The 15364-nt window shown below is 50.8% G+C and overlaps 1 protein-coding gene across 2 annotated transcripts in view; it reads right to left on the bottom strand.

Moving 5' to 3' along the window:
- Window positions 1-8317, bottom strand: part of LOC133354977 (cartilage oligomeric matrix protein-like) — a 46973-nt gene extending 38656 nt beyond the window's left edge. For both annotated transcript variants that reach the window (XM_061572209.1, XM_061572210.1), the window contains exons 1-3: window positions 7768-8317; window positions 3584-3784; window positions 1185-1441 (exon numbers count right to left, since the gene is read on the bottom strand). In XM_061572209.1, coding sequence (XP_061428193.1) covers window positions 1185-1441; window positions 3584-3784; window positions 7768-7855 — 546 coding nt within the window. In that variant the 5' untranslated portion in view covers window positions 7856-8317. The remainder of the gene's footprint in view (window positions 1-1184; window positions 1442-3583; window positions 3785-7767) is intronic.
- Between the last annotated feature and the right edge of the window lie 7047 nt (window positions 8318-15364).

The raw sequence follows: 15364 nt of genomic DNA, 5'->3' as shown, positions 1-15364 counted from the left end.
GCCTTACATTTCAGCCGGGTCCGTCCGCGGTGGAAATGGTCACCAGCACAACCGGACTGAGATTGGCAGAGATCGCCCGTTCGATCTAATCTCCCGGAGCGACGAGTGAAACGATGCGGCGAGCTTCTTCAATCGCCCCCCGCCTTTTGTCAGGCCACGAGCAGTCAGCACATCGGTGCACCACAGTTGGTGGATGGGCAGGCCACGAGCAGTCAGCAAATCGGTGCACCACAGTTGGTGAATGGGCAGGCCACGAGCAGTCAGCAAATCGGTGCACCACAGTTGGTAGATGGGCAGGCCACGAGCAGTCAGCACATCGGTGCACCGACAGTTGGTAGATGGGCAGGCCACGAGCAGTCAGCAAATCGGTGCACCACAGTTGGTGAATGGGCAGGCCACGAGCAGTCAGCACATCGGTGCACCACAGTTGGTAGATGGGCAGGCCACGAGCAGTCAGCACATCGGTGCACCGCAGTTGGTGGATGGGCAGGCCACGAGCAGTCAGCAAATCGGTGCACCGCAGTTGGTGGATGGGCAGGCCACGCCATGGTGGGTGAGATATGTCGCTCCGGTGGGAGGGAGTCGGCCACACACCCTCGAGATGGGCCCTCGAGATGGGCTCTCGAGATGGGCTCTCGAGATGGGCTCTCGAGATGGGCTCTCGAGATGGGCTCTCGAGATGGGCTCTCGAGATGGGCTCTCGAGAGCTCCTTCTAGTCGAGGCCCTTCTGCCAGCAATGGCCTGAACAAGAAATTGCAGGACTGCACCTTTTACCTTGTACCTTTCCGGATCAATAATACAATAATTATTACCGTACCCGGCACACCACATACACCTTCCGCTGTGATGGTGGCTGCCAATCACATGCCATCCACTCCAGACTACCAGCGACCCAGAACAATCTTTTTAAGTGATATCAATCAAACCCTGACCTGCCCTGACCCGCACCACCCTGACTCACGCTGCCCTGCCCACCCTGACCTGCCCTGACCCGCACCACCCTGACCCCCCCCCATGCCCTGTCCTTCCCTGACCTGCCCTGACCCGCACCACCCTGACCCACCCGGACCTGCCCTTCCCGCCCTGACCTGCCCTGACCCACACCACCCTGACCCACCCTTCCCTGCCCTTCCCTGACCTGCCATGACCCACACCACTCTGACCCGCCCCCCCCTGCCCTGACCTGCACGCGAAAGGCCGAGAGCTGCCCCGTGCGGATGGTCAGCCGACTCGCGTCGCCGGGCAGCGAGCGCAGGATCGGGGGCAGCCCCGCGGCCGAGTCGACGAGGCGGCAGTCGACGAAGAGGCTCACGGTGGCGTGGCCGCCCCGCAGGCCCTCGAGGCGCACGAGCAGCGAGTGCCGCTCGCCGTCGGCCACCGCCACGCGCTGCAGGGTGACGAGGTGAGGCGTCCCGTCGGCCTTGAGGTAGCGCACGGCCGCTGCGCGACAATTGGGGGAGAGATGCGGCCACGAGTCGCCCGCGTTGCGCCCGATGATTCGCGCTTAAGCTATTTTCATTTTACCAGGTAAAGCCCACTGAGCTATGGAGCTCTTTTTCAGAAGCGACATTTATAGCAGCCAGAGTCTGACAGCGAATCTTTCGAGATGTGGAGGGAAAAACCGGAGGACCCGGAAAAATACACGCGACTACGGGGAGAACATCCAAATATACAGCAGACGTCAGAGTCGGTATTGAAACCCACAACTCCCTATATACCAGGCGAGGTAGTTAACATCTCACCACTGCAGCACCCTCACAACGTGAACGAGCGAGCAGTACGCCACCAACACGTGACTCGCCCTTTCACGTAACACAAATATATCCACAGCAAACCCCCAGTTAGCGTCGGGGATGCATTCCTGAAAGGTACAACGACGAATATCGAAACAACGTGAATCAAAGCTGTTTAGAGGGTGAGGTGGAGGCAAAGCCTAAGAAGCGACGGATACGAGAAATGATGGATGGTGCTGTCAGCGACGTGAACTCGGGGTTGAGGCCACCCAAACCAGACAGCGGTGTTAGTGACGACGTAGTTGTGAAACGACGTTGAAGGGGGAGCCGTAGATCGGGGTATCGCTGTGCATACGGGATTTAGACACATCCCGTCAGCCACACGGCCTTCTGAGAGTGCATCATTGCAGCAGAAGTTGGTTCCAATATAATCAAATCAAACTCTGAACCGGCTTTGACACGCATTGCCACATCCGTAGAGTCGGGCGTGCTGATGAGAACCAATACTGCATACTGCGAGTTGTATATATCATAGGGCAAGAACCGCTCTCTGCTATCTTAGTTCGATGCAAAGTCTAAATAATGCAGGACGCAGAATATTAATTCAGCGTCATTGTCCATATAAGTAGCAACACAGTCGTCGGATCTCATAAGCCAAGCAGGCACGAGCCTGGTCACGACTTGGTATTGCGGAATTTAGTTTAGTTTTTATTTTCAAAGCACCTCGTCGTCTTTCAAAGCGATGCCCTTCCAATGTTCCAAGTTCCATGTTCTCGGTGCAAGTGGATTCATGCCGGAACGGGCTGATTCATTAACTCACAGGGGCACCTCATCATAATTCGACTCGCGTCGCCATAAATGTTGGAAACTGATTTATAAAAGTTTATGGAAGGTGGCTTTCTCAAGGTCAATACAGCTGCTGCACTATTCTCACTACGTGAATGTTACCTTTTTTTGCCTTGCACACCAAAAAAAGGGGCTGTGTTTTTTTTTTTATAGAGGCAGGCTATGCAGCACGGTACGTGTCCATTTTTTACGATGGACTTTGAAATTGATGCCGCGATGTTATTCTAACCATCAATCTCGCCGCCTCGTGCGGTGTCTGCTACGGGACCGCAGCCACTGCAGCTGTCGTGGCTGTCCAGACACCACCAATATTTCATTTTTTGAACGGATAAAAATATAGAATTTTTTGCCCGTATCAAAATTATTAAAAACTAAACTATTTTATTTTTATGCTACGCAGCTCTTTCTCAGAAGCGACTGGTTACAAATAATAACTCGACGAAGTGGCTTATCGCGTGGGAATTTAACGCAGCCAAATACTCTAAACGTATGTTTCTAAATGTGGAGGGGAAAAATCCACGCGACCACGGGGGGAACATGCAAACTCCAAATATACAGCAGCAGGCGTCAGGGTTGGGATCGAACCCACAACCTCCATGCATACCGGGCGAGGTAGTTCACATCTCGCCACCGCGGCACCCCTATTGCCAGAAAGTGGAAAGACTCTCCTTTTTTCATCGGATAAAAATGGTAAAAGCGCAGCTCTGATATTTCTTGCTCACGCCACTGCTGTTTTGGCCTACTCTTCCACGCTTTAACCCACAGCAGACGACCTGCCGATTGATTAATTGCGGTGTATAGATTTATACAGCTGGGTAAACAGATGGCCGGTTTTAATTCAAGACATTAGCCAATAATTCAAACTGCTGTGCCAGGAGATGGAATTGAACTGGATTGCACTTTAAGCAGCAAGATATATGCAATATTTTGAAATCTCCAAGAAAGGAAAAAAAATATTAACATACCACTGAATCACCGATCAATTGAGCTCCACACTTCTCACCTTTGTTGACCCTGCCGGCCAGGATAACCTCCAGGTGCTTGGTCCCATTGGCTCGCGAGTAGATCCCGACCAGCGAGCCCCCGGCGTGCGGGGAGAGGCGGAACGCGGTCGCGAAGTTCACGACGTCGTGGGAGCGGATGTCGGCGAGCGCCGCTGCTACGCTCGCGGCCTGGCCCGCGCCGGTCGACAGCAGGTCCACCACTGAGGACGTGGGCACGGTCATACAGGTCCGTGATCACATAGGGTCGGTCCTACATATCCTTCACTGCATTGAGAATATTACATCAATCCCACAGGTTCACTACTGCATTGTCAACATGAGGTCAGTCCGACAGGTCCACCATTGAGAACGTGGGCACGGTCATACAGGTCCCTGATGAGGTCAGTACTGCAGGTTCACTACTTTATTAAGATATGAGATGAATCCCAAAGGTCCATCACTCTAGCAGGAACATAAGAACAATTTCACAGGTCCAGCACTGTATTGACAACATGTGATAAATCCCACAGGTCAACCACTACATTGATAACTTTTAAACTGTCCATAAGGTCCACCAATATCTCCAAAACATTGGAAAAGGCATGAAGTCCACCACCATATTTACATTCTGAAAACCATCCTAGCTGCACAACGACTTTGAAGTCACGAGAACAGACCTTGAGCTCCACCACCGTGACGACATTGAGAACACAACAATCTCAAAGGTCCGTCGGGGATCCCCTCCACATTTAGAGACATGCCTGTAGATTATTTGGCTGCTATAAATGTCCACATAAGCCACTTCTTTGAGCTATCATTTGTGGCCAAGTCGCTTCTAAAAAACGCCTTACCTGGTAAAATAAGATTTTAAAAAGTTTGTATTTAGTGATTTGTTCACCTTTCCTATGCTTTGCACTCCAATCGTGTTTTTGTGTTGTTTGTTGTTGTAACATTTTCACCTGCCCCGACTTGGCAACAGTGAAAACCAGCTGTATAGCTCATCGGACTCCTCCTGTCTAAACTAATATTCTGATCCACCTTGAAGTTCGCCGCCACAATAAGGAGGTGGGGTGGATCCCACGGGTCTCCAACCACGGTGTCGAGGACACGCGAAGCGGTCTCGCGGGGTCAACCACGTGATGAGAACGTCGCGGACACTTTAGAAAAAGGCCTCTCGCCGTCGCAATTCTCAACCAAATCTCAAAACCTTTTTCTTTTTCATCAAAATCTATTTTTTAGTTTCCCGTGACTGACGTAGTTTGCGGAGAGTGAAGGTCGTGGGTCCTGGGGATTCATGAGTGAAGGTCGTGGATCCAAGGGCTTCATTGTGTTCCGCGTGCTCGCGAGAGTGTGCCGCCGTGTGTGTGTATGTTGCCGTGTGTGTGTTGCTGTGTGTGTTGATGTGTGTGTGTTGCTGTGTGTGTTGCTGTGTGTGTGTTGCTGTGTGTGTGTTGCCGTGTGTGTGATGCTGTGTGTGTTGCTGTGTGTGTGTTGCTGTGTGTGTGCTGCTGTGTGTGTGTTGCCGTGTGTGTGATGCTGTGTGTGTTGCTGTGTGTGTTGCTGTGTGTGTGTTGCTGTGTGTGTGCTGCTGTGTGTGTGTTGCTGTGTGTGTGTGTTGCTGTGTGTGTGTTGCTGTGTGTGTGTTGCTGTGTGTGTGTTGCCGTGTGTGTGTTGCTGTGTGTTGCTGTGTGTGTGTGTTGCTGTGTGTGTCTGTGTTGCTGTGTGTGTGTTGTTGTGTGTGTTGCTGTGTGTGTGTGCTGCCATCTGTGTGTGTTTCCGCTGCCGTGAACGCTCGCGGGCCAAGTGACAGGGGACCCTTCAGCCACATTTGAATGCCACCCTTTCTTTGTCCACGCCTCAGCAGAACAACGCTCGCATCCCCCCCCCTCCCCCTACAGGGGGTGGGACGGTCGCTTGGGTACTTATACATTTACGCACGCAGTCTTTACAACACACAATCACAAAGACCCCCCGTATAGCCCTTAACGGATTTTGGGGCAAGTGCTGTTCGCGAGGAGTACCGATGAAAGCCGGCACAACACACGAGAAGGTGGGTGGGCGGCACCATGCCCGGGCCGCCTTTGTCTCCCCAGTACTGATGTTTACACACCACATCACGGACTAATTTTAAGGCTAAGTTGACCTACTGGAGGCCACGGACCGGTTCAAATATTTGCCTCTGTTTTGTCCCGTGAGTGGGAATCAAACTGTCCACTCCACTGCCTCTCTCTCTACAATACAACACACACACGCATTATCATCATCAACTATGATCAATCCACTGCTGGACGAAGGCTTGAGCAAGCCACCGCCATCTCTCATGGCCATGAGACGCGGCACTCCACCTTGCACACACGAGCTGATGTTCTCCTTCCATCTCCCAGGCGGACGTCCTCCTGGGCACGTTCCATCCGTGGGCTGCCACCCTCTCACTATGCCAATCGTCATAATGATGTCCATAACCTGCGCGTGTGTTCTCTCAGCGTACATCTCTCCACGCTTCTCTGTAAACTTTACATTCTTAGCAAACTTTACGAGAGAAGTCACAACAGCAAATGTGGACTCCATCTGTTCCACGTGTATGGGATAGTGATGCTTCTGTCGCACGTGTGCGTTTTCTCCACTCATTCATTAGCAGGAAACATCTTAATATGTAGAGGACCGCAGAGCTACGGCAACTGTTGGTCGCACTAGCTCGTCTGCGGTTCTTCCTGTGCGCCGTTGCGTTACGCGTTTACATTACTATCATTATTATCCAGCAGTAATTTTTTTGAATAATGCATTCTGCGGATGAAGCCTGTTATACAATTCCTGCTGAGATGCCATGCAGATGCTATTGGCAAGAGCACTTTGTTACTGCACAATAAGGCAGAAGAGTCTTTCACATATATACATACTGTATATATTACGATTTAAACTGTGGTTTGTTTCAATTTGCGTATGAATGCTTCCGAAGTATACAATGCGTGAAAACTAATTGTTATACATCATATGCGTGTGGGACAAGAGTCTTACATCTGAGCCCCGAATCGGATGCATCGCACCTGCAGTGGAACCCCCACAGAACACTGCATCGGTACCGTTCTCACTGACTGACGCCACCACATCGCACTGACTCACCCTCTTAAAGATCCCTCTCATCTCACTCGAGTCCCCTCCACGCACTCTCCTACCTCCCCCCTCTCATCTCACTCTACTCCCCTCCACGCACTCTCCTACCTCCCCCCTCTCATCTCACACAACGCACTCTCCTACCTCCCCCCTCTCATCTCACTCTACTCCACGCACTCTCCTGCCTCTCCTCTCTCATCTCACTCTACTCCCATTGACATTCTCGACGTAAAACAACATGGACACAACATGTATACAACATGTATACAACATGTAAAACCACATGTAATACAACATGTAAAACAATATGCAGCATGCAAGTATTCTTACACAACCCATCGGCCGCCCGGCCTTCCTCCTGGGAGTGGATACTTTCAGCGGCATTGATTCAAGACAAGCAAACGCTGTGGATGCCAAGCGAAGGCCGAGCCGCGAGTTCACGCGGCAGTGTTGGGGAGAGAGAGAGAGAGCCGCGCGCCGGCTCCTGGCGCGTGCGGGACGTTCAGAGCGGAGCCGGCGACGTTGTCGATTCCGCCCCCCACTCGGTCATTCACCCCGGACGCGGTGAGCGGGGAGCCTCCCGCCGGGTGACGCGGGGAGAAAAACACGAGACCCTCGTGCTTGCACCCCGACACACTTCACCCCGGGAAAACAACAACAACAACACGGGAACAACGCTCGACACACACAGCACACATCTCCTGCACGCACGGGACGAGTCGTCGCCACTCCGAGGATGGATTTCCGTCACCGCTAAAGCCGCTTAACACAGAGAGAGAGACCGAGAGAGATCTCGTGCTTCCCGTGTTGAAGCAGCGCGCAGGCAATGATCGTGTGGTGTGTGTGTGTGTGGTGTGTGTGGTGTGTGTATGTGTGTGGTGTGTGTGTGTGGTGTGTGTGTGGTGTGAGTGTGGTGGTGTGGTGTGTGTGGTGTGAGTGTGGTGGTGTGGTATGTGTGGTGTGAGTGTGGTGGTGTGGTGTGTGTGGTGTGAGTGTGCACGCGGCAGATTTAAGCTACAGCTCCATTCGCAGGGACCTGCGACCTCGTCATGTTGGCAGAGACACGACAGCGCCACACAGGAGTGCCACTCACCGGAGAAGTTCACCTCCGTGGTTGTGGTGACCCGGGAAAAAGCTGGGCAGGAATGGATCAAAAGCGCCAGCAGGAGATACATCACCATGGCCTCAAGTTTAGAAGTGTCTCTGTCGCTAAATACACAGCGAAAAATATATGTGAGTAAAATTATATGAATATTTAAATTGACCGACAACTTCGCCTGTCACTGCTGGACTAGCAGAGCAGCGGAGTTTGTCAGACACCATCAACATTCCACGGAATGCTGCCGGGAGACTGCAGCAGCAGCAGCAGCAGTTCTGAGCGATGTTTGCAAAGATCAACAAGGCTCGAAGGGAGGTTATAAATCAACTGCCGAAAACCGCCAATGGATTTTCTCTCTCTCTATATACATACGGTATCTCTCTATATATATACGGTATCCCTGCAACAGCCCATATCTCACTCGGAAATATTAAAAGGTGGGAGGGATCAAGCTCGTGAGTGAGTTGAGCTTGATACAAAATAAAAAAAATTCCGACACCCACATAAAGGCGAGGTCTGTGTCTGCCGTGCGGGCCGCGTGGGTGCGACGGGGCTGCTGCTGCGAGAGGCGCATTGCCAGCGCCCCCCCCCCGCTGCCGTCAGGGCCCGGGGGAGCAGAGCCCGGCCAGCTGGCACGGCACGGCGCGCATGCACAGTCGCGATGGCTTCGTCAGGAGGGCGAGATGCGTGCGGCGTGTCCACTGCGGGCCGCTCGGGATTTCAGGTGTGGCCTTGCCGAGCTAATGGATAACGGCGCAGAAGACGAGAAGGCTTCATGTGTGTGTGCGTTGAACTTCTTTCGCGCCGCACGTAGCCAACCGCGCTCATCGGAGATGCGGGGGAAGGACAACAAACTAAACACAAAAATCGGTTATATAAAAAAAACGAGTTTTCAATCAGGAGATGCATTTACGCGCTGTGCCCTGGGGTAGCACAGGAGGCATTGACATCCGTCCGGACGGCGTAAAGACCACCGGCCGGGTTGGTGCGAGGGCCACGTGTTGGGAACACATGCGGGAGAATCGACAGGAATGCTCGAATTGCGTGGAGGCTTTTGCGGAGGTTTAATTTCACCGCTCACATTTACGCCACAGTCGGTGCAGCGACCTGGCAGCAGATGTGGTGGGTAGGACAAGGGAGACGCACGGAGGGAATGGCAGGTCACTGCAACAGGATTCGGAGTGGCCTCCACCAGTCCGGCGGTCACAATGAGAAGATCTGAGAGCAGATAGTGGAACGAGACCGTGGAGGCAGAGCTTGGAGGTGGCTGTGTGTCTCCCGTGGGATCTGGCAGAGGGCGGAATGAGTTGGTGGTGGTGAGGTGGTGGTGGTGGTGGTCTCGATGGCTGGGGGCCGTGATGATGGCGTGATCGTGATGTTGAGCTGCAGCTCGGCTCCCCTACGTAGAGGAAATGTGGGGGAACTTTTGTCTGGGATGCCGCACAGACTGTTGAGGTGTCACTCCTGTCGTGGCGATTGCTCTGATTTTGTCAGATGTTTCACCTCCGACTAGCACGGTTGGCTACGTGCGGTGCGAAAGAAGTTCTACATTCATACATCAATATGTAACGTGGTGTCTCCCTGAGTGGCAATGGAGGGGGCACTGCCACATTTTGTTAAGATAATATTCCGAAGAAAATGATTAAAATGCAGTCGCATGATCTCGACGCCGATTGCATTATGCTTAAATATACAATCGTCGTACCAAGTTGCCGTAGTTGCTCGTAGTAACAAGTGTTTCTGGTAACGAGTGAATGACAACGATTGCCATCAAAGAGCCCCGGAATGGCACCACGGGCTCGAGGGCCTGGCACCAAGCGCGGATGTTGGCCGAGCTGAAGCAGTGGCGGTCGTGCAACGTCCGCCACGGTGATGATGGACGGTGATGATCATGATCATTCTCGAGCGTGGTGGGCCCTGGCTAGTCGACTGCGACTGCCGCGTCCACTGCCGGGGACGATTTGCGAGCAGCCATTGCCCTGGAATAGCCGCCAGGCCTCTCAACGCGCCGGTCACAGGGATTGCTTGGCCATGCTTCACCACGCTGGTCAGAGTGCGAGAAGAGTGGGGGGCCCCGGACATGTTCAGATGTCACTACCACCAGTGGCAGATCCACGGGGGGGGGGAGGGGGCAGTCGATGGGACCCCCAAAAATTGCTGTTTTATTAACACGGCAATACCCCGTTTACGTCTCTCCCTTTAACGTCGTTTCTCGCAAATACGTCGTCACTTTAGTAGCACCGCGACCTGATTCGCGTCGCCTCAGCCCCACACTTACATCGCTGACGGCACCGTCCGTCCTTTCTCGTATCCGCCGCCTCTCAGCCTTCGCCTCCGCCACCACCGACCGCTGTAATAGCTTTATTTGACGTCGTTTCGATATTCGTAATCGCACCTTTCAGGGACGCATCCCCGATGTAAATCAGGGTATTACCATAGTGCATTTACTACGACAAACGCATTGACGTGTTTCATTATAAAAATTTAAACAGCTTAACATTTCCCGACCGTCTGTTGATGATGCTGCTACTGCTGATGATGCTGCTGCTGGTGCTGATGATGCTACTGCTGATGAGGATGCTACTGCTGATGATGCTACTGCTGATAATGCTGCTGGTGCTGATGATGCTGCTGCTGATGATGTTGCTGCTGTTGCTACTGCTGCGGATGATGCTGCTACTGCTGATGATGATGCTCATGATGATGCTGGTACTGCTGATGATGACGCTGCTGCTGATGCCTGCCTGCAGTGGCAAATGCAATTCTACATAGGCTCGACACCGCTGAACTTGCCTTTGGCTCTAAGTATTTTGACATTTTCTTAAAATAGGCTACATTGATGGCGGCATTGAATGACCCAATGGAGCTGAAACATTACAATTAATTCGTATCAATGATACTCACATTCCCTCGTCAGCCAGTGTGTTACAGCTATAAGAGTATTATTCATAGTTGTGTGTGTATGTCGCCGTGTGTGTATGTCGCCGTGTGTGTATGTCGCCGTGTGTGTATGTCGCCGTGTGTGTATGTCGCCGTGTGTGTATGGCGTCGTGTGTGTATGTCGCTGTGTGTGTATGTCGCCGTGTGTGTATGTCGCCGTGTGTGTATGTCGCTGTGTGTGTATGTCGCCGTGTGTGTATGTCGCCGTGTGTGTATGTAGACATGGGCGGTGGCTACGCACGTTGCCTGTAACCCAGCACTGGTGGAGGCAGTGGGATTGGTGGATCACACAAATGCAGTGAAACCTCCTCTTTGTCAGCGTTGCGGTGTCATGCCCTGCGCTTGCCGTGTTCAGGAGGCACAGCAAGTTGACTCATTTCCATCGGTATTCTATCTGTACGGGATAGAGTGTTGCCCCCTGGCACGTGAGGGGTTTCTCCCACGTGTATAATAAACGACTGAGATTATGGACTCATAGATTGACTGAAAACATCTTGACATGAAACCCCATTGTTGCTGGATCCTCAAAAGGAGTAATTGGCCTCGGTTTGGCTTTGCTGGATAAATATATTAATACTGTTCGTATTATATAGACGGGATGAATCCTGCTTTTATCGTAGGAGAATGTCTTTCGCATGTGCAGCGGCGTGTCGACGACGATGATGATGATGGCTTTGCCGCGTGTGGTTAGGCAAGAGAACGCTGCTACTGCTGCTGGCACATCGATGAAATTCCTGGCTTTCTGGCACGGTTATTTATTTATTTATTACGTTGATACAAACCATTAAAAATGGGCCTTGTATCTCACACGCACGTGTGCGCTGCAAACGCGAAACTAGGAAACCACTTCCCACGCCACGAAGATCGTGTATCTCGAACGACTGCGCGTCTCCATCGCTGGGCGCAGGGAAATGATCTCGGAAGCTGCTCCGCTTGTCTTTGGAGACTTGTGATGTTTAATGTAGCCTTGGGGATCCGTTTAGCGATCAATATCAAGCACTGTCGCTAATGGAGTGGGGGGAGGGGTTAATTGGAGTGATTATTTCTCCCCTTCTGGGATTAAGGTGGAGAGATTATTGAAATCTGTCTCACTGCAGAAAGGGGCTCAGCGCCGATGCTCATATCGCGATCTCGTGTCGGTGCTAATTAAGTTCGAGCTCAATCAGTGGAGGGGGAACAGCGATTCCGATCTCTGACGAGCTCTAAACACTTCGCCTCCATCATTACCATCTTCTTCATCGAGAGATACCGACACCTCTTCAGGGTTGGCTGCGTCAGCGTGCAGCCTCTGTGCGATTGTGGCGACGCGCTTTGCACGGTGGTGACACTTGTGGTGGCTCGCAGCAAGACGCCCCTGGGTTCGAGTTACATCTGCGGCGACTTTCTACGTGGAGTTTGTTGTATGCGAGGGGCGACACCTTATCCCAGAGAGACGGAACAAGTGGAGGCCACACTTGCTGTACTGGGTGCTGCACCTCCTAGACACCCAAGAAAGGGTGAACGATGACCATCGCTGTGATCCACCAGCTCTCACCATCGACAGTGCTCGATGACGCGCGTATCATCGCCACCACCGCCCGGCTACAGACATCGGTAAAGCCGTTTATGAAAGGATGAGGATGGAAATCGGAGAACACAGCACAAAGGTTATTGAAGATATCATAATAAACAGTGGGAGCATGAACGCCGAGAGAGGTACATTGATAATTGGTAAATCACACAAGTTGGCTCTAAGGTGGAACCCGTTGTTCATGAGTGAGCGAATCTCAAAACGATGCCGAACTTTACAGAAAGAAAAGTTCTCGTACGGTGCAGGAGAAAAGAGATTTGTTATGCGAGGGTGACGATGGCGCAGATTGTGACAGCTGGACACTACCAACACATTGGGACTAGCTACTGAAACAGGCTTCGCGTGCCCACTGCGGTGATACATCATTGGTTTGTTGAGTTTGGTCGTGTCAGTAGACGGAGACCCTCTGCCACCGGACACAGGCAATCGGTAAAGTTGTCACGTGAGCATGGACAAGTTCGTGCTGCTCCAGCGCACCGGTGAATGTTGGGGGGAAATTCACAACATTTGGCTCTTTTGTTGTTGCTTTCGGAGAAACGTTGTTTCACGGCTTTATTTTAAATGTAATGCAACCCCCACTCGAGGGGTTATCAAAAGCATTGATATTTCTCTCCAAAACACCGGTGGTGCTGCTGAAGTAGTCACACATCGGCCACATTTGCTTATCACGTGACAACTTTATGAATTGACTGAGTCTGGTGGAGGAGGGATTCACGACATACATTTTACGTATGCGGCGATTTGACCAACACAACTAATTATGAATCGTGTTGGTCACGAAAGTCTGCGCGTGTTACATTGCGCCTACGACGGTGTTAACAAATTATTTGTCCAGAAATGAAATATCTCAATACTTGCACGATGTTCAGTCGCCAGTGATGGTGCCCCATCGCAGGGACTCGAACTCAGGCGGCTAAGGTTGACAGTGTGGCGGGACGACCACCGCGTCGCCACGGCTCCAACGCCTTCTGTTGAGTTGCGTCAATGTTATTTAGTAATCGTCGCGTGTCACTTTCCTGCTGCTCGTCGCAATGTTAGCCAGAGTGGTCTTGGGGCTGAGCTCCAGAAAATATCCCCCCCCCCGCTCCACAGTGCGCTGTGTGGGTTGAGGGTCCCTGGGAAATAATCCATGAGCAATTATTTCCTCTCTTTATGTTTTGGAATGTGTCACATCGGTAACATTTGTTTTATTCTGGAAATACAAGCAGTTTATTTACCTTTTAACCCTAAATTATAAAACAGTTTATGTAATTTTGATTTAAAGCTTTCGTGACTGCAGGGATTCATATTCTTGGTTCTTTTGGTAAAGTCACATAGAAAGGAAATAATAAAATACAAATATAATTGTTTTATATTATATATATTATATTTATATTTTATTATTTCCCTTCTACGTGACTTTACAGAAAGAACCAAGAATATAGTTAATGTAATGTATATTTATTTATTTATTTGCGAGTGAGAGTAATGCTACCACGTGTTTTTATCGGTAAGAAAAAATATCTTGCAAATGCCACATCAGGATTGCTCTTTTCCAGCTGTCAACTGCAATTTCCAAGATTCACCAAAACCCCTTCTCCAAGTCGAGTATTGGGTTTCCCACTGTCAATGGCATTACGCCCATTACTGCGGCAGCAAGTGAGTGCTGCCACTTGACGGACAATGCATCTGTATTTGTTTATAATGAGGCCTCGGTGGAAATGGATCTCTTTCCTATTCAAACAAAGCACCGGGGCGCATGTGCTGAGGAGATGGAGCCATGGAATCCGCTTATGTGCAGGTGCTAGATGAACTACTACATCGCAGGATCGTGAGAGAAGGTGGCGGCTTGGGGAAGTCATCATGTAGCAGTTGATTGACCAAGGCAGATGATGATGATGACAGTAGGTGCGAGCCGACTTACAGTTAAAATTAGTCGGTCAAATTATTATAATTGAAATAGACAGTAAACGAAAGAAACAAATGTCCCCTTTATTATGGGCATCTAAGGTCTGAACCCTTACACGATGATCCAAAACGCTTAACAAAGTAATGTGGGTGGTGGCCGCGTGGCTCAGAAGTCAGAGATCACAGCCCTGAGCTGGTTTTGCTGAGCTCCTGAGTTGGAATGAAAGTTGTCGCCATCTGTGATTAAACAGAGTTATCAAGTGAATGAGTTAATGCTCTCGGCCCAGGCACCCATGAGCAAATGATAATACATAAAATGGGTTTTACGATTAATTTGTCTACATTCCAGCAATGAAAACTCAAAATATCGGGTTGACTGTGGTGTGATGAACATCGCTGCCATACGGCAGGGCAGGGAGAACACGTGCTTCCCTCATCGGTCGCTTGAAGGGATCTCAGAGGTAGCTCTCTGACATCGGCTTCAGTGGACCCTTGCGCCGGTGTGCGAGACGTCCCGATGGATACTACTCCATATGCCGCCGATTTAGTGATCGTATTGTTATAGCAAAATAAACACACGTGTTCAGATTTGTCAGAATACAGAACTGTTTTGTGCGCCTCGCGTTTAGAAAAACAGTTCAGGATAATTAATGTCGGCTCCACATTCCGTTTGGCATGGAACATTGGATGAGGGGTTTTTCAAGTTCCGTATCCGAAACGAAACAGATGAAGCGCCAGACAAAACACAGACAATTGGAATTACATTTCATGGCCCTGTTAGGCGGACGATTGATTATTATTATTCAGACGGGCGCTGATAAAGCTCGGCTGTCTCCCTCGCAGGCTGCACGGTGACGGCGCTCGGCTTCAGCAAACAAAGCCAAAGATTTGCATCTCTAGTAGCTCGATGGGGGCTTCGGATTCATGAAGAAACACATATATATAGGGGTAGCATCAGATGTCAGCTCAAATTCAAATAATAGTAAACATAACGAGTTGAGTTACATAAAAGCCGATTAATATCTCTCTTATCTGTATCGTGTCCACGGCTCAGTTCTCTCATCTCACTACATCTCTAACTTTGTCTTTTAATTTCACTACATTTGTGTTGTCTCTTGTCTTGCAACGCCTCCATCGTGTCACCAGGATGTTAGAAATTGAAAGGGGCGGGGGGGGGCTTACATTTCTGCATTC

The sequence above is a fragment of the Lethenteron reissneri genome, chromosome 50, assembly GCF_015708825.2.
Source record: "Lethenteron reissneri isolate LAM-NWPU_2019-01 chromosome 50, ASM1570882v1, whole genome shotgun sequence".
In the NCBI taxonomy this organism is placed as follows: domain Eukaryota; kingdom Metazoa; phylum Chordata; class Hyperoartia; order Petromyzontiformes; family Petromyzontidae; genus Lethenteron; species Lethenteron reissneri.
The sequence above is the reverse complement of the archived record's forward strand: the minus strand, read 5'-3'. Positions and strand labels throughout refer to the sequence as shown.